Source organism: Culex pipiens, unplaced genomic scaffold, assembly GCF_016801865.2.
Source record: "Culex pipiens pallens isolate TS unplaced genomic scaffold, TS_CPP_V2 Cpp_Un0014, whole genome shotgun sequence".
Classification (NCBI taxonomy): domain Eukaryota; kingdom Metazoa; phylum Arthropoda; class Insecta; order Diptera; family Culicidae; genus Culex; species Culex pipiens.
The window spans coordinates 89,873-109,605 of NW_026292831.1; the positions used below are offsets into that span (position 1 = coordinate 89,873).

Here is a 19,733-nt window from a genome sequence, read left to right on the forward strand (position 1 = left end):
TTAGCTTTCAAAAATCTAAGTTGCAAAAAAAAACAAATTTTCCAAATATTCAAAATAATCGTAGTCAATCGGACCACGAAAATTCACAAACGTCTAACGATTGTTGATCCCAAGGTGCAACCTTGGTGACAAATTTGTGTATTGTAAAGCTTTTACGCACTGCGGACAACACTCTTCTACAGAAGAGAGAGATGACTCAAACCAAGCAAATAAGCGATCTCCCCGATACTGGCTGGAATGGTTGGCTGGTGACAAACAACGTGGCAAGACAAGATCAAGGTCCAACGCCCATCCAACGTTGGTGGACTCTATGGGATGGGCGTTTTGTCTCGTTTTTTTCACTTTACACCGCTGCTGTGACCTCTCTCACTCTCAGCCAGCAAAAGTGAGGTGTCACATTGAGGCACGAGGTGTCCCACCTGGAATACCTTATGAATTACGCGTTTCGAGGAAAATTTGGCATCGCTTGGTTGTATGGTTGTGTTTTTTTTTGGTTGAGAGCGTGGTCAGTTTTTTTTTTTTTTTGGTTATTGAAAGACGATTATGGCCAATCCAACCGACGTTGACATGCTAATTTAAACTGGCTCATGGTCCATTGAAATGCACACTAAAGTGCAAGTTTTACGGCGGGCTCAATGTCAGGTTGATGATCGGGGGTTTTTTTGTACGTTTCAAAGTGTTCAAGTTGTTGTTTTAAAACATTAATCCTCTACTGCCCAAATTTGTTTTTCGAAAAAAAAATATTTTTTCCCGTGTGCAGGAGGTAATTTTGAGCAACTATTGTTCTACGAAAAACATTACTTCTCTTGTTATATGTTTTTCTTGTTTTATTTTTAGTATTTTAATTTTCATTTATCTTGTTAGGTTTATGTTTGTTTTTGGTAGTATTTGGACTATTTTACCACCTCCTATCATTACATTTTGCCTATCTAATTTTTTCATGTTTTTACAGTCACTTTTCAATATTTTGCTTGTTTTTCACATTTGCTGCTAAAGAATGGCACCATTATCATTTAAATTGCAAATAAAATGCGTAGAGGCATATTCAGGCATAGACATATATACTACAAAAATTACTGTATACATCTTTTTGCTAGAAAATGTTAGTAAAAAACACAGTCAAAGTTGACCCCTAAAAAAATTACATATTTAAAAACATTGGCAAAGTCATATAAAACAAGTAAAACTTCACACCCTAAAATTTTCAAAAAAATTAAGAGTTCTTCTTTCCAATGCCTCTTAAAGATCAAAAATTGGTCGAAAATGGACTTTTGGCGATTTTTTAGATCGAAGCCCGTCTAAAGGCGGGGTTGGGTTGTAGAGGGTTAACACAATCACTTGCAATTTTGAAAAAAAAATAAAGCTGACTCGTTTTGGATCCGGGAAAAATGTTGTATCAGCTTATAAAACTTGAAATGATTTGAAAATTGCAAGCCATATTGCTGAACCGATTTTGGTAGATCCGTAGTACGTTTCCTTTAAATAATTGGTTACCATAGAATGACAGGCCAGACTCGAATATCCGTAAGCCTCGGAAAAAAACACCATTCGGATAATCGAAACTTTGAATAATCGAATCATCAAAAGATTCTTTTTTCACTTCAAAAGTGATTTAAAATGTTTAAATCCAAGATGGCGGCTTAAATGGCGGTGATAAAATATTGTAAAATTTCATTTAGTAATTTTTAAGGTAATCAGGTCGAATTTAATGTTAAAAATAAGAAAATAAAATAATACGAAAAAATCATATTTTTTCGTGTTTCGATTATCCGAAGTCCCTTACAAACCTTCAGATAATCGAACTTCGGATAGCCGAAACTTCGGATAGTTGAGTCTGGACTGTACCTAAATAATTGTATAACATATTATTTTTTTAAAAAACATCAAAAAACATAAATAAATAATTTCTTTATCTTCTTTTAATAAGTAAAAGAAAAACAAATTTAAAAATCTTTTGTGCTTTTGAAAAAAAATATATATTTAAAAATTGCTTAGAGATGTTTAAGATAAACAATAATTATTATAGTTAATCTTAAACATTTATAGTTTATTTTAAAACATATATTTAAAAAATACAAGTTGCTATTTCTTTCGGAAGTGTAGGAAGTGTTGAAGAATTTTAAATAAAGTGTGTTTCGAGCAACTGTCAAACGCGTGTAAATGAGCTGTGGTGAATTAAAAATGGTTATGGTTAATTTCAGGTCATTCAAATTGACCGTTGATTTACTGATTTCTGCATTGAGAAAGATTTTTACGTTTGTTTGTCTACGATGATTAATATTTTAAAGCGGTTTGAAAAAGAATGCTAGAATTCTAACATCGAAAATTTTAATTAATTTTGTAAACTCCGAACTGTTTCTAACAGTTCAAAAAAGTTCTAAGCAGTTCTTATTTTGACAAAATCCGACAATTTCCAACACATCAAAAACCAAAGAGGTTGTTGTCTTCTTATTCCATTTTTTTTAAATTACAGACCCAATCATAAAATATTTTTACTGTAAAAATTGCCAAAGTGTGTTGAAAATCTTTTTGGAGATATTAGCAAGTATCTGGGTGCTTCAAGCTCTAGTTGATGTGCACCGTTAAGTGCGATTATTTTGCATTTCCTTTGTCTTCGTGTTCAAAATGATTTTGCTTTATAATTTGCCACTTTATTGATAATATTGGATATTAGTATTGGTCATAATTTTGGATTAATGTTTCCCTTACTTGACTGTTATTTTTCCAATTATTTTGCCGGTATTTTCAAAATAAAAAAAAACGATTTTCCCCATACAAATTTATATGGAAAATTGAATCGCTTTGCGCAAAGTGCAAAGTTTTATTTATTCTCTGTTTTACGTTTTATTGACTCCAATGTTCCTATTTATCTAATATAGTTAAATTTGGCATAATTTCACGATCGTTATTTTTTATGAATTAAGTCTTTATTTTGCCTTTACACAGTATTTTTTCTATCCTTTAAAATTTTCTTAATAAATTATGAAACAAATTTTTTGAAAATTATTGGTAAAATGCTGTAAAATGGATTGAACTAATTTTTAAAGCTTATTTTTACAATTTCCATTTATTTTGAACATTGTATGAAATTTCAGAAAATGGAATAAAAATTACACCATTTGTGGTTTTGTATACCACCTCAACGATATTATGAAAAACATCAAAGTTAACTCTAACAATGAAAACACAGGTAATCATTCTCCAATTTATTGAGTAATAAAAATAAGATTTCAAAAAATTTAAAAATCTAAACAAAAATATACAAAAACAATCCTATACAAATTTAAAGTAAGTAGCGAGAATCAATATTCTTAATTTTGACCAGTATACAAGTCCTTAATCAAAGACAAACAGAAGATTCGTATGATGAAAAATGGTAATTAACCTTGTGTTGTTCTTGCGCATTCTGGTGAGCATCTTAGGGAGCGTTCTTTTATTACGTAACGCAGTTGGGGGGGAGGGGGGGGGGTCGGAGGCCGTGTTACGCTCCATACAAAATTTTTAAAATTTGTATGGAAATTTTGTTACGAGGGGGGGGAGGGGGTTTAAAAATCCGATTTTTTGCGTTACGTAATAAAAGAACGCTCCCTTACGACACCTGAGCCTTTTATGGCTAGTATTGTTACGCGTGAATAGATGGCGCAGCTAAATGCAATGCGATTTCAAATGATCGATTTGACTTTTCACAAAAAAAAATAGATTCATATCTGGTTGTCTGTGAAAACAACCCAAGTATCCCATCCGTGTGTATGACTTATCGGAACTTCCCGCCCTTGCACAACCGCGCTCGCGACAAATGTTGTTGTCCTAAAGTTCTCCAAACCACCTCAACTCAACCATCTTCACCCTCATGATTTGTTTACACACTGACCAAACGCACTCTGTTAGTCCAATCTCACAGCATGGCAAAGTTCAACCGATACGTACCCCACTCAACAGCGTGTTCAAAGTTATGTCTCCTTCTCGCAAGAACCCCTGAGGCTCTAAATAACCTAATCACACATGTTAATCGCTCAAAATCGAAACTGGCTGGCCGATATTGCGCCCATTCATAGGCCGCCGACGACGATGACCAGCGTGAGCTGGACCTTGCACGTACAGTGTAGGTCGTACAAGCGGTACTAGTGTGGTGGACTCTCTTGCAATCAGAAACACGCGGGGTGATACGAGCTACGCGTGGAGTTCAAGTGGTTCTTGTCATGACTACATGGAAAAAATGAGGCAAATGTTAGCCTCAAATACTAGATGGCGGACCAATCTTTCAGAAAAGTTCTGGTTTTGAACACTAGATGGCAGTCCAAATGATTTTTTGTATTACGGATTAGTTCTTGCTAAAAAAAAGAGATGGCGACACAACATTCATTAGAAATATTTTAGAAAATTTTGAATCTCCATTTCTCAGTGCACCCTAAGTTCATGGATACATCACTATAGTAGAGCCACCACCGCCGGGTTCCCCTCCTCCTAACAGCTGTTAAGGTGTAGTTACCGGACGTGGAATGTGACGTGCGATCGCGCAAATAGTCCGTAGTAACACACACATTTTGTAGCTCGAGGTGCGATGCGACGATGACCAAGTTTTGCTACAACTTTTAGCTATTTGTTCCGCCTCTCTGGGTTAAGCGCGAGAGTTGAATCAGTTGAATAGGTGTAAGCGACGAACCCCCGCCCCTCCGATTTGAAACGGTCATCATTGATGATGGTATATGTACGGTGTCATTCGGGCTTGATCTAATGGATGAACGGATAAGTACAACGTCATTTGAACTGATTGGGTGAATAATGCAGCTCAGCGAGTGCGTGATCCAAGTTCAGCTGATTTGAATGGAAACGGTAAAAACTAAAAACTAAAAACTAAAAACTAAAAACTAAAAACTAAAAACTAAAAACTAAAAACTAAAAACTAAAAACTAAAAACTAAAAACTAAAAACTAAAAACTAAAAACTAAAAACTAAAAACTAAAAACTAAAAACTAAAAACTAAAAACTAAAAACTAAAAACTAAAAACTAAAAACTAAAAACTAAAAACTAAAAACTAAAAACTAAAAACTAAAAAACTAAAAACTAAAAACTAAAAACTAAAACTAAAAACTAAAAACTAAAACTAAAAACTAAAAACTAAAAACTAAAAACTAAAAAACTAAAAACTAAAAACTAAAAACTAAAAACTAAAAACTAAAAACTAAAACTAAAACTAAAAACTAAAAACTAAAAACTAAAAACTAAAAACTAAAAACTAAAAACTAAAAACTAAAAACTAAAAACTAAAAACTAAAAACTAAAAAACTAAAAACTAAAAACTAAAAACTAAAAACTAAAAACTAAAAACTAAAAACTAAAAACTAAAAACTAAAAAACTAAAAACTAAAAACTAAAAACTAAAAACTAAAAACTAAAAACTAAAAACTAAAAACTTAAAACTAAAAACTAAAAACTAAAAACTAAAAAACTAAAAACTAAAAACTAAAAACTAAAAACTAAAAACTAAAAACTAAAAACTAAAAACTAAAAACTAAAAACTAAAAACTAAAAACTAAAAACTAAAAAACTAAAAACTAAAAAACTAAAAACTAAAAACTAAAAAACTAAAAACTAAAAACTAAAAAACTAAAAACTAAAAACTAAAAACTAAAAACTAAAAACTAAAAACTAAAAACTAAAAACTAAAAACTAAAAACTAAAAACTAAAAACTAAAAACTAAAAACTAAAAACTAAAAACTAAAAACTAAAAACTAAAAACTAAAAACTAAAAACTAAAAACTAAAAACTAAAAACTAAAAACTAAAAACTAAAAACTAAAAACTAAAAACTAAAAACTAAAAACTAAAAACTAAAAACCAAAAACTAAAAACTAAAAAACTAAAACTAAAAACTCAAAACTAAAAACTAAAAACTAAAAACTAAAACAAAACTAAAAACTAAAAACTAAAAACTAAAAACTAAAAAACTAAAAACTAAAAACTAAAAACTAAAAACTAAAAACTAAAAACTAAAAACTAAAAACTAAAAACTAAAAACTAAAAACTAAAAACTAAAAACTAAAAACTAAAACTAAAACTAAAAACTAAAAACTAAAAACTAAAAACTAAAACTAAAAACTAAAAACTAAAAACTAAAAACTAAAAACTAAAAACTAAAAACTAAAAACTAAAAACTAAAAACTAAAAACTAAAAACTAAAAACTAAAAACTAAAAACTAAAAACTAAAAAACTAAAAACTAAAAACTAAAAACTAAAAACTAAAAACTAAAAACTAAAAACTAAAAACTAAAAACTAAAAACTAAAAACTAAAAACTAAAAAAACTAAAACTAAAAACTAAAAACTAAAAACTAAAAACTAAAAACTAAAAACTAAAAAACTAAAAACTAAAAACTAAAAACTAAAAACTAAAAACTAAAAACTAAAAACTAAAAACTAAAAACTAAAAACTAAAACTAAAAAATAAAACTAAAAACTAAAAACTAAAAACTAAAAACTAAAAACTAAAAACTAAAAACTAAAAACTAAAAACTAAAAACTAAAAACTAAAAACTAAAAACTAAAAACTAAAAACTAAAACTAAAAACTAAAAACTAAAAACTAAAAACTAAAAACTAAAAACTAAAAACTAAAAACTAAAAACTAAAAAACTAAAAACTAAAAACTAAAAACTAAAAACTAAAAACTAAAACTAAAAACTAAAAACTAAAAACTAAAAACTAAAAACTAAAAACTAAAACTAAAAACTAAAAACTAAAACTAAAAACTAAAAACTAAAAACTAAAAACTAAAAACTAAAAACTAAAAAACTAAAAACTAAAAACTAAAAACTAAAAAACTAAAAACTAAAAACTAAAAACTAAAAACTAAAAACTAAAAACTAAAAACTAAAAACTAAAAACTAAAAACTAAAAACTAAAAACTAAAAACTAAAAACTAAAAACTAAAAACTAAAAACTAAAAACTAAAAACTAAAAACTAAAAACTAAAAACTAAAAACTAAAAACTAAAAACTAAAAACTAAAAACTAAAAACTAAAAACTAAAAACTAAAAACTAAAAACTAAAAACTAAAACTAAAACTAAAAACTAAAAACTAAAAAACTAAAAACTAAAAACTAAAAACTAAAAAAAACTAAAAACTAAAAACTAAAAAACTAAAAACTAAAAACTAAAAACTAAAAACTAAAAACTAAAAACTAAAAACTAAAAACTAAAAACTAAAAACTAAAAACTAAAAACTAAAAACTAAAAACTAAAAACTAAAAACTAAAAACTAAAAACTAAAACTAACTTAATCCACGTATGTGGTTGGAGCCTTCCTCATTCATTACCATCAATGGCTGTACACAAATTTCATCATTTTTTTTAGATCTGGATTAAAAAAGAACATAAATATCACTTAAGTGGCCATATCTCGAGACAGGGTTGCCAGATCTTCATTGTTTTGGACTCGTTGGAAAGGTCTTTTGATAACCTAACTAACGATGGGTCGGAAGGTGGATCCGGACATAGTTTACATACATTTAAGTGTGATCCGGCTTCCAAAAAAAAATATACAAAAATATAACTTTAGTGGCCATATCTCGAGACAGGGTTGCCACATCTTCAATGTTTTTGACTCGATGGAAAGATCATTTGATAACCTAATCAACGATGGGTCTGATGGTGGATTCGGACATAGTTTACATACATTTAAGTGAGATCCGGCTTCCAAAAAGTACATCAATATCACTTAAGTGGCCATATCTCGAGACAGGGTTGCCAGATCTTCTATGTTTTGGACTCGATGGAAAGGTCTATTGATAACCTAACCAACGATGGGTCGGATGGTGGATCCGGACATAGTTTACATACATTTAAGTGAGATCCGGCTTCCAAAAAGTACATCAATATCACTTAAGTGGCCATATCTCGAGACAGGGTTGCCAGATCTTCAATGTTTTGGACTCGTTGGAAAGGTCTTTTGATAACCTAACCAACGATGGGTCGGATGATGGACCCGGACATAGTTTACATACATTTAAGTGAGATCCGGATATATGTGAAAACACATTTTTATACATAACTTTTGAACTACTTATCGAAACTTCAATCTGTATAAAACTCGATCTATGGGACCTTAAACCAAGTCGAATGCAACAAGTTCGGGTCAAATCGGTTCAGCCAGTGCCGAGAAACATGAGCTAGTTTGTTGGTCACATACATACATACACACACACATACACACACACATACACACACACATACACACACACATACACACACACATACACACAGACATTTGTTCAGTTTTCGATTCTGAGTCGATATGTATACATGAAGGTGGGTCTACGACGTTTTTATACAAAGTTCATTTTTAGAGCAAGATTATAGCCTTACCTCAGTGAGGAAGGCAAAAACTAAAAACTAAAAACTAAAAACTAAAAACTAAAAACTAAAAACTAAAAACTAAAAACTAAAAACTAAAAACTAAAAACTAAAAACTAAAAACTAAAAACTAAAAACTAAAAACTAAAAACTAAAAACTAAAAACTAAAAACTAAAAACTAAAAACTAAAAACTAAAAACTAAAAACTAAAAACTAAAAACTAAAAACTAAAAACTAAAAACTAAAAACTAAAAACCAAAAACTAAAAACTAAAAACTAAAAACTAAAAACTAAAAACTAAAAACTAAAAACTAAAAACTAAAAACTAAAAACTAAATACCAAAAACTAAAAACTAAAAACTAAATACTAAATACTAAATACTAAAAACTAAAAACTAAAAACTAAAAACTAAAAACTAAAAACTAAAAACTAAAAACTAAAAACTAAAAACTAAAAACTAAAAACTAAAAACTAAAAACTAAAAACTAAAAACTAAAAACTAAAAACTAAAAACTAAAAACTAAAAACTAAAAACTAAAAACTAAAAACTAAAAACTAAAAACTAAAAACTAAAACTAAAAACTAAAAACTAAAAACTAAAAACTAAAAACTAAAAACTAAAAACTAAAAACTAAAAACTAAAAACTAAAAACTAAAAACTAAAAACTAAAAACTAAAAACTAAAAACTAAAAACTAAAAACTAAAAACTAAAAACAAAAAACTAAAAACTAAAAACTAAAAACTAAAAAACTAAAAACTAAAAACTAAAAACTAAAAACTAAAAACTAAAAACTAAAAACTAAAAACTAAAAACTAAAAACTAAAAACTAAAAACTAAAAACTAAAAACTAAAAACTAAAAACTAAAAACTAAAAACTAAAAACTAAAAACTAAAAACTAAAAACTAAAAACTAAATACCAAAAACTAAAAACTAAAAACTAAAAACTAAAAACTAAAAACTAAAAACTAAAAACTAAATACTAAATACTAAATACTAAAAACTAAAAACTAAAAACTAAAATTATTGTATTTTTTGTAATTTTTGTAATTTTTGTAATTTTTGTAATTTTTGTAATTTTTGTAATTTTTGTAATTTTTGTAATTTTTGTAATTTTTGAAATTTTTGAAATTTTTGTAATTTTTGTAATTTTTGTAATTTTTGTAATTTTTGTAATTTTTGTAATTTTTGTAATTTTTGTAATTTTTGTAATTTTTGTAATTTTTGTAATTTTTGTTATTTTTGTATTTTTTGTAATTTTTGTAATTTTTGTAATTTTTGTAATTTTTGTAATTTTTGTAATTTTCGTAACAAAATTTGTCAAATTGGCCAAATTGACCGAATTGGCCAAATTGGCCAAATTGACCAAATTTGCCGAATTGACCAAATTTGCTAAACTGACCAAATTGACCAAATTGATAAAATTGACCAAACGGACCAAATTGACCAAATTGACCAAATTTACCAAATTGGCCAAATTTGCCAAATTGACCAAATTGACAAAATTGACAAAATTGACAAAATTGACAAAATTGACAAAATTGACAAAATTGAAAAAATTGACAAAATTGACAAAATTGACAAAATTGACAAAATTGACAAAATTGACAAAATGTACAAAATGGACAAAATGGACAAAATTGACAAAATTGACAAAATTGACAAAATTGACAAAATTGACAAAATTGACAAAATTGACAAAATTGACAAAATTGACAAAATTGACAAAATTGATAAAATTGACAAAATTGACAAAATTGACAAAATTGACAAAATTGACAAAATTGACAAAATTGACAAAATTGACAAAATTGACAAAATTGACAAAATTGACAAAATTGACAAAATTGACAAAATTGACAAAATTGACAAAATTAACAAAATTTACAAAATTTACAAAATTTACAAAATTGACAAAATTGACAAAATTGACAAAATTGACAAAATTGAAAAAAATGACAAAATTGACAAAATTGACAAAACTGACAAAATTGACAAAATTTGTCATTTTGGTCATTTTGGTCATTTTGGTCATTTTGGTCATTTTGGTCATTTTGGTCATTTTGGTCATTTTGGTCATTTTGGTCATTTTGGTCATTTTGGTCATTTTGGTCATTTTGGTCATTTTGGTCATTTTGGTCATTTTGGTCATTTTGGTCATTTTGGTCATTTTGGTCATTTTGGTCATTTTGGTCATTTTGGTCATTTTGGTCATTTTGGTCATTTTGGTCATTTTGGTCATTTTGGTCATTTTGGTCATTTTGGTCATTTTGGTCATTTTGGTCATTTTGGTCATTTTGGTCATTTTGGTCATTTTGGTCATTTTGGTCATTTTGGTCATTTTGGTCATTTTGGTCATTTTGGTCATTTTGGTCATTTTGGTCATTTTGGTCATTTTGGTCATTTTGGTCATTTTGGTCATTTTGGTCATTTTGGTCATTTTGGTCATTTTGGTCATTTTGGTCATTTTGGTCATTTTGGTCATTTTGGTCATTTTGGTCATTTTGGTCATTTTGGTCATTTTGGTCATTTTGGTCATTTTGGTCATTTTGGTCATTTTGGTCATTTTGGTCATTTTGGTCATTTTGGTCATTTTGGTCATTTTGGTCATTTTGGTCATTTTGGTCATTTTGGTCATTTTGGTCATTTTGGTCATTTTGGTCATTTTGGTCATTTTGGTCATTTTGGTCATTTTGGTCATTTTGGTCATTTTGGTCATTTTGGTCATTTTGGTCATTTTGGTCATTTTGGTCATTTTGGTCATTTTGGTCATTTTGGTCATTTTGGTCATTTTGGTCATTTTGGTCATTTTGGTCATTTTGGTCATTTTGGTCATTTTGGTCATTTTGGTCATTTTGGTCATTTTGGTCATTTTGGTCATTTTGGTCATTTTGGTCATTTTGGTCATTTTGGTCATTTTGGTCATTTTGGTCATTTTGGTCAAGTCAAGTCAAGTCAAGTCAAGTCAAGTCAAGTCAAGTCAAGTCAAGTCAAGTCAAGTCAAGTCAAGTCAAGTCAAGTCAAGTCAAGTCAAGTCAAGTCAAGTCAAGTCAAGTCAAGTCAAGTCAAGTCAAGTCAAGTCAAGTCAAGTCAAGTCAAGTCAAGTCAAGTCAAGTCAAGTCAAGTCAAGTCAAGTCAAGTCAAGTCAAGTCAAGTCAAGTCAAGTCAAGTCAAGTCAAGTCAAGTCAAGTCAAGTCAAGTCAAGTCAAGTCAAGTCAAGTCAAGTCAATTCAAGTCAAGTCAAGTCAAGTCAAGTCAAGTCAAGTCAAGTCAAGTCAAGTCAAGTCAAGTCAAGTCAAGTCAAGTCAAGTCAAGTCAAGTCAAGTCAAGTCAAGTCAAGTCAAGTCAAGTCAAGTCAAGTCAAGTCAAGTCAAGTCAAGTCAAGTCAAGTCAAGTCAAGTCAAGTCAAGTCAAGTCAAGTCAAGTCAAGTCAAGTCAAGTCAAGTCAAGTCAAGTCAAGTCAAGTCAAGTCAAGTCAAGTCAGTCAAGTCAAGTCAAGTCAAGTCAAGTCAGTAAGTCAAGTCAAGTCAAGTCAAGTCAAGTCAAGTCAAGTCAAGTCAAGTCAAGTCAAGTCAAGTCAAGTCAAGTCAAGTCAAGTCAAGTCAAGTCAAGTCAAGTCAAGTCAAGTCAAGTCAAGTCAAGTCAAGTCAAGTCAAGTCAAGTCAAGTCAAGTCAAGTCAAGTCAAGTCAAGTCAAGTCAAGTCAAGTCAAGTCAAGTCAAGTCAAGTCAAGTCAAGTCAAGTCAAGTCAAGTCAAGTCAAGTCAAGTCAAGTCAAGTCAAAATGGACAAAACGGACAAAACGGACAAATTGGATAAAATGGACAAAATGGACAAAATGGACAAAATGGATAAAATGGACAAAATGGACAAACGAGACCAAAATGGACAAAATGGACAAAACGGACAAATTGGACAAAATGGACAAAATGGACAAATTGGAAAAAATGGACAAAAGGGATAAAATTGAAAATATGGACCAAATGGACAAAATGGAAAAAAAACACAAAATTGGGCAAAATGGACAAAATTGTCAAAACGGACAAAACGGACAAATTGGACAAAACGGACAAATTGGACAAAATGGACAAAATGGACAAAATCGACAAAATGGACAAAATGGACAAAATGGAAATAACACAAAATTGGACAAAATGGGCAAAATGGACAAAATTGAGAAAAGGGAAAAAATGGACAAAATGGACAAAACGGACAAATTGGACAAAAGGGATAAAATTGAAAATATGGACCAAATGGACAAAATGGAAAAAAACACAAAACTGGGGAAAATGGAAAAAACGGACAAAATGGACAAAATGGACAAACGAGACAAAATGGACAAATTAGATAAAATGGGCAAAACACAAAATTGGGCAAAATAAACAAATAAAAGACAACTTTAAAATTTATGATTCTTCTTTATTAGAACTCGATAAACTTGTCGACGTCACAATAGAACTAAAACGACCTTCTCTCTCTCTCTCTCGTTGCCTTACCTTAAGTAACGTTACGGGGGATCTTACTCTCTCAGATTGCATTATGTTTTTGCTTCTAAACCAACATTAGAATTGTATCACCTTAAAATTACGTGTTGTGTTGTGTGTTTCCAATAAAGTGCGCGCAATTCGCCATCCAATAATACTCTCGCGTTCACACCTTCTCCGCCAGCAGTCGAACCTGGTCCTGGCCGCCGTCCGGGCTAAGCTTGATCACTTTGTGCTTGCCGGTGGCCGCGCCCGGATCGTACCCGTACAGGAAGATCGACCCGATGACGAGCGCCGCTCCGACGGTGAACTGCATCGTGAGCGTGAAATCGAACAGATACATCGAGGCGACGCAGGAGATGATGATGGCCAGGGAGGTGGCGAATCCTTTGAGGATGTTGTCGGCGTATTTGACGACGACGGCGACGATGAGGCCACCGCCGGCTTGCAGGATGATTAGGTAGGTGATGAAGCCGTCGTAGCCGAAGAAGAACCCGTTGGCGGAGAGTTTGGAGCCGTCGTTGACGACGCAGGTCAGGAGGCCGAAGGGGAGGGAGAGCAGGGAGAGTTGGATGTTGCGCATCCAGATGGAGATGTCGGCGCCCTTGAGCATCTTTTCGAAGTAGATTCCGGCAAAGCCGGAGAGGAAGCAAGCGCCGAGGGCGGCGCTGAAGCCGAGAAGGCGGTTTTGCTCGGGTTCGCCGGGCATTTGTTGTTGGCGGGAAGCGGCGGTTCCGCTGGAGTCGGTTTGCGCGAGCTGGACGCTGGCCACGCCGATGACCAGGGCCACGAGGGCGGCCCACTGCGTTGGGAGGAGTCGCTTGCGAAGGATTATCACGGCGAAGACGGCCGTCGTCAGGATTTTCAGCTGGTACGTGACCTGGTAGGTGGCCGCGTCCAGGTGGGAAGCGGACACATACAGCAGGTTGTTCTGCAGGATGTACAGGAAGGACGGAACGCAGATCTTGAGCGTGTCCATCGGTTGCTTCACGATCGTGTTGTGCAGGGTCGCCTTGAGCCGCAGCACGCTTTTGCCCTCCTCCAGGAAGACCAGCACCAGGCTGGTGGCCAGCTTGACCACCTCGGCCATTACAACGGCCGTCGAGCTGAGGAACATGTCGCCGGGCCGGGTCCGGGCGTAACGCATGCTAAGGCCGAGGATGGCATTCTGCAGGGTCAGCGTCACCAAACTCAAGTATTTCAAGTTGCTATTGTTGGCTTCTGTGAACAAGTGTCCCGATCAGTCACTTAATTTACAAAATTAGCAAATTCTTACTCGGTGCCATCGCGGTGCGAATTTGGTCAAAACCAGTTTTCTTTGCTCCCTACTTGGAATCGTTCCAATTTCAAGTTAAACGAAGGTTATTCACTGTCTAAACAGTTTCATCTCTTCCTTGCGTGTCACAATCGCTGAAACTAACTACTTAAGCTATCAAATCGTGCTTAAACCACTTAAAAATAAATCAAAACTCGTCTCGTTTAAAATTGTTTAAAAACCATCTTCAGAATTTTTTGATTACGTTGACAGAATTGCATCTCCGGCTTGCTGTCTCGCTTTACCGTGTCGCAAAGATCCCGCAGAAAGAGTGAGACGCAAGCAATCGTTGATTTTGTTTTGTTTTGATTGCGACCCCGGTTGACGTTTCTCCTCAAAAGCGTCGGTAATGCAGTGCCGAACCGTGATGTTAGCCCGTTTGATGAACTGTCAAATCGCAAACAAAATAAAAACAAAACGCGCGTGGTGTTGTGAGTGCAGGTGCGGTTGGAGCACGATTTTTTGGTTTCGGTTTCTTTTTTAATTTGTGAAATTTAAAAACCAAGTTTGCCAGCAATGCAAACGTCTCAAATTTCCGATATTGTGCAGGTGGAGCCCGGGCGGGACAATCCGATTTTGTGTAAGTTAGAATTACGGTCGATTACGGCTCTTTTGCTGTTACATTTTGTTGAAAGCGTAAATGAATTTACAGTAAAGATTCGTTAACTTGAATAAGTAAAAGTAGGGGAAATTCTCGAATGTTTGGCAGGATAAGCACTCGCTCCTAACTCCATCAAATTTGCTGATTTTCACTATTTAAACAACTTATTTTGCACCACTTTTGATAGAAACTTGCCTGCTCACTTCATATTGAACAATTTTAGTTGAAAACGCTTTTAATGAGCTGTAATCGAATGTCAAATTGCTGATATGGCAACATTCGAGGCACGCTGGAATTAGATGCTGTTCCCCTAGTTATGCCGTAGACATAACCGGAATGGTGTTGAATAACGTATTAAGAAATTTTCATGTCAGTTTAGTTTATAATAACATTTGATTTTTTTTGCATTCTAGGTGTTAATTTGTTTCGTTTATTTTGGATCTAAAGTAATCATCACAACGTCCTTCCTTAACCTGATAAAAAGTGTAATACTAACAGGCTATCGTTTCCAATAAATTACAAATTACAATTACAAACTTTAAATTCTCGTCCGTGTTAGGGAAACGCACGATTGTCCTTGTTTTTTAAGCCATGGGGAAAACCATGAGTAAAATCTTTAAATTTTCCGGTTAATCAAAAATGTATGGTTTTAAACGCAATTTTTTAGAAACTATTTTTTATAATTTTAGTGTTTTTGTTTTAAAATTAAGGCTGGTACAAATATTTTTAAAGGTTTTTGTGTATAGAATAATTTTTAGCATGTTTGGATCTATTCAAAAATCTTTAGGATTTTTGATGTAAAGTACCGCAAAAGTCTTTTTTTCGCTAAAATTTTTGCTTTCGTCATATCTTACATTTCTTTAAAACTGATGATTGCAAAACAACTGAACTAATGTAAAAAGCATTTAAAACACTTTTTCAATCAAATGTTGTTGACTATGGCTTGTTATTTAGATTTTTGCATTTTTTTATTATTTTGAAACATTGTGTGAATTTTTCCTATGACCAAACAATATTCTGATCGAATATTTTGATCAATTTGGTTTCTTCGACAAAATTGTGGGTGTCCTAAGAACTTTTTGGAAAATTATGATAACAAAAAAAATACCATTTTTAATTGGACTTTTTACACCACAAACTAAATTTTGCATAATAATCACTGTTGAAAATTCTCCTTTTTAAGATACGATTTAGATGACACAAAATGCCATCTTTTGAGCTATGGCACAAGTTGGTCAAAATTCATTTGACAGTGTTGCTGATTTTCTGAAAAAATCATATTTTTTAAAACGTTGAAAAATTCAGGAAAAAAGCTCGTTTTGGAATTAAAATTTTCCCAAAAATTTTAAATCAAACTCAACATATGAAATTTATATTTCAAACTTGATATGATCGAAAAGACATGGAAAGGTCCTATGTGGAAAAAGTAAAACATAATTCTGAAATATGTATGTTTTTTTTTTTTTCTAACTTAGGTATTTTGTTTTCAAACATGTGCAAAAAGTCAGACTTCTAAAATCTTGTGCAATTTATTTACCTCCAAACAAATCTGTTTTTTTTTTCTTGCGGGTTTTTCCATTCTTCATTATGAGCCAATTATAACAGTTCTTTCGAACAAATAGCATAATTTCCCATCTATTTTTTTAGAATATTTACATCTTAAAAAAAAAGAAAAAAATAATTGTAATAATGTTGGGAGTTACCTCATTCTTTCAAACGTGAGCAGTTCTTTTAGAAATAAAAAATTCCGACCTCTGAAAATATTTTGAGAAAATTTTCATTCTTTAAAAAAAGTTCATTTACCCGTAAAAAAAAAGTCATGCTTGTGCTTGAACAGGTGGGATCATTCGAAAATCACGTTACGCTTTCTCTCTATTCATCACCCAGTTTTTAAATATTAACAGTTCCAAAAAAAGAGAACAACAGATGTTTTTCAATTTTATACATTAAGGCACATTTTTTATATTTAGAAAAAAAACTTCGACCTTTTGTCCATTCGACCTTATGTTTTCGGCCTTTTCTCATACATTAGGTCGAAAATAAGTCTCTCGAGTTCTCGCCGCGAGTCTCGAGCTGCCGAGAGAAACTCACCGATTTCCCGTGCTCTCCTCCGCTCGCGAACGGGCTTTCTCGCGAGCCAGAATTGCCCGTTCGCGAGAAGTTGAACGTGTTAGAAACGAACAAAAAACAACACAGCGATTGAAGTTACACCTCTATACCATCGCCTGGTTCGTATTCATAAGCCTGATAAACAAATTTCTAGCTTGGGACGAACGTCTAGCACGAGGCGCTCGCGAGCGCTCGCGGCGAGAGCGAGAACGCGAACGAAAATGCGAGCGCGAGCGAGAAGAGAGAAGTACTACAAGTTCTCTCCCTCGTTCGCGAGCGAGAAATGCTTTCCTTCTTCTCGCTCGAATTCCAACAATGCTCAAACGTCAAACTACTCTCAAACTCATTTCCGGAAAAGATCCCGAAACAAATTTGCACTAGTTTGCTGCGGATGCCGATAGTTTGGTTATGTTACTGCTTGCAAATAAAGAAATCAGCACTGCATGGCGAGTGGTAAAAATGACAGTTGTCCCATATAAGGAAACAGCACAAACGTTATTAGGTTTTACACCGTGACGTCATTTGACAGCTCGTGTGCACTGTTTACATGGTCTTCGTCGATTGTCGACGAATTTCCCCGAACAAAATCGTCGACCGCATCGAACTGTGCTAAGTCCATGTAAACAGTGCACTCCTTTCTAACCTCCAAATTGAGTCGGCGTAAAACCTAATAGCGACCAGGCCTACTGTGTAAAGATAACCGCAAAGATGATTCAATTATAACTTTTTAATTGCCGTTTTTGTGATTTTAAATGTGGTTCAAATACCCTCTTTCTCTTCCCTCTCTCTTTACGCAGTAAACTTCCAAAACGCGGAGATGAGCTTCAAGAAGGACCGCCGCATCCAGAGCTTCCGCGCGGTGGACGTTAATCGCGAAGCGGCCACCAAAACCGGTGACGATTCATCCTCCACTTCGTCCCGGATGGTGGTGGTGGGCTGCGATCAGCAGGTGTACCGGGGTTACGTGGGCGAAGGTCTGCCGACGGAGCTGATGCGCAGTTACGTTGCGATCCGGAACCGGAAGAGCGGCAAGATGCGGCTGATTCAGCTGGAAGAGTGCACCATGTTGAATGCTTGCTATGATGATAATAAAAACATGTTCCGGGAGGAGGACCACTCGAAGACGGCGATGAGGAAGTTTGGCGGGAAGGTCGCGATGCAGGCGCTGGAGCGGATCGAGCGGGCCGATGCAAACATTGATGTGGCGAATGAGAGCATTCAGAGTATGATGGAGAAGTACGACGAGTCGCAGTTCTTGGATGATTGTGAGTTCACCAAGAGTCGCGTTGAGGGCGAGCTTATTCTGGCCAGTATGAAGCCGCCGAGGAATCCGGATGCGAAAACCGCCGCCGATTTGTACGTGCTGGACCAGCTGATTCCGAAGTCACTGCTCGTCCATCTCAAGCAGGTTGGACTCGGCTTTTTGGAGAAGGAACCGGACACGCTGGAGCTGGCGAACGTCTACCTCACCAACAAGGTCAAATCGGTGCTCCAGTGCAAGGAACCCGACTCCAAGCAGGGCATCGAAACGCTCCAGATTTCCCTCTTCATGGACGCGCTCGTTCGTCTCCTCTCGTCCAAGGGTCACCTCCTGCGCAAGCAAGAACTCTCCCCCTTCTCCAAACAGCTCGACAAAGAAATCAAGCAAAGCTTCTCCCAAATTAACTCCCACGAACTCACCAAAACCCGTTACACGGAACACAAAGCACTCACGTACTACCTAGCACTGGCATTCATCCTCGAAAACGGAACCATCGACGTGGAGCAGATCCACAACGGGCTCGCCATCAGCAAGGTGGAGTTGCTCAAGTTTGCGGCGTTCATCGGTGGGTCGTACAACTCGACCAAGAACTGCTTGGTGCTGCGGCTTGGGGGAAGCGCGGATGCCGCCTCGGGGACGTTTATGGCCAAGAGGCGGTTCGTGAGGCGCAAGTAGGAATATTGAAAAAGGGGAGGGAAAATTGAATTGAATATAATGCTTATTCGTTGAAAGAGTTGGTGTTCTTTATTGATTCGAAACTGTTGAAAATATCAAGTTAAGCATTCTCGTTTTTCTCAACATAGAACTCAGTTAAAAAAAATGATAAAATAAACATTGAAAATCAAAAATTAAAAGTAAAAAACATTCTAAAAACTCATAAAGTTTTTAAATTCTTAGATTATGAAATTTTTTAATTTCTTTAATTTTTAAATTCTTAAATTCATAAATTCTCAAATATTAAAATTCTTAAATTCTGAAAAATTCTTGAAATTCCAAAATTTTTAAATTCTTAAATTCATTTTTTTTAATTTTTGATTTCTTAAACTCTTAAATTATTAAGTTCTTAAATTCTTAAATTATTAAATAGTTAAAAAATCAAAACCATAAATTCGTTAATTCTTGAAATTTCAAATTTTGAAAATTCTATTTTTTTTAAATTTTAACTTCTAAAAATTCTTAAATTCTAAACATTCTTAAATTTTTAAATTCTTCAATTATTTAATTCTTAAATTCTTAAATTCTTAAATTCTTAAATTCTTAAATTCTTAAATTCTTAAATTCTTAAATTCTTAAATTCTTAAATTCTGAAATTCTTAAATTCTGAAATTCTTAAATTCTTAAATTCTTAAATTCTTAAATTCTTAAATTCTTAAATTCTTAAATTCTTAAATTCTTAAATTCTTAAATTCTTAAATTCTTAAATTCTTAAATTCTTAAATTCTTAAATTCTTAAATTCTTAAATTCTTAAATTCTTAAATTCTTAAATTCTTAAATTCTTAAATTCTTAAATTCTTAAATTCTTAAATTCTTAAATTCTTAAATTCTTAAATTCTTAAATTCTTAAATTCTTAAATTCTTAAATTCTTAAATTCTTAAATTCTTAAATTCTT

General features: G+C 32.8%; 2 protein-coding genes across 2 annotated transcripts; one reads left to right on the forward strand and one right to left on the reverse strand.

Moving 5' to 3' along the window:
* Nucleotides 1–12,750: 12,750 nt before the first annotated feature.
* Nucleotides 12,751–14,393, reverse strand: LOC120430731 (UDP-N-acetylglucosamine transporter-like). The gene is made up of 2 exons (XM_039595842.2): nucleotides 14,113–14,393; nucleotides 12,751–14,057 (listed from the first exon to the last, which is right to left on the reverse strand). The coding sequence occupies exons 1-2, from the start codon at nucleotides 14,120–14,122 to the stop codon at nucleotides 13,003–13,005; spliced, it is 1,065 nt and encodes a 354-aa protein (XP_039451776.1). The 5' UTR covers nucleotides 14,123–14,393; the 3' UTR covers nucleotides 12,751–13,002.
* A 192-nt stretch (nucleotides 14,394–14,585) lies between these two features.
* LOC120430730 (uncharacterized) lies at nucleotides 14,586–18,853 on the forward strand. Its single transcript, XM_039595841.2, has 2 exons — nucleotides 14,586–14,731; nucleotides 17,659–18,853. The coding sequence occupies exons 1-2, from the start codon at nucleotides 14,668–14,670 to the stop codon at nucleotides 18,795–18,797; spliced, it is 1,203 nt and encodes a 400-aa protein (XP_039451775.1). The 5' UTR covers nucleotides 14,586–14,667; the 3' UTR covers nucleotides 18,798–18,853.
* Nucleotides 18,854–19,733: the final 880 nt, after the last annotated feature.

Coding starts and splice junctions, on each gene's coding strand:
- LOC120430730 (XM_039595841.2), top strand. CDS start 14,668: ATGCAAACGTCTCAAATTTCCGATATTGTGCAGGTGGAGCCCGGGCGG. Junction 14,732..17,658: donor GCGGGACAATCCGATTTTGT/GTAAGTTAGAAT, acceptor CTCTTTACGCAG/TAAACTTCCAAAACGCGGAG.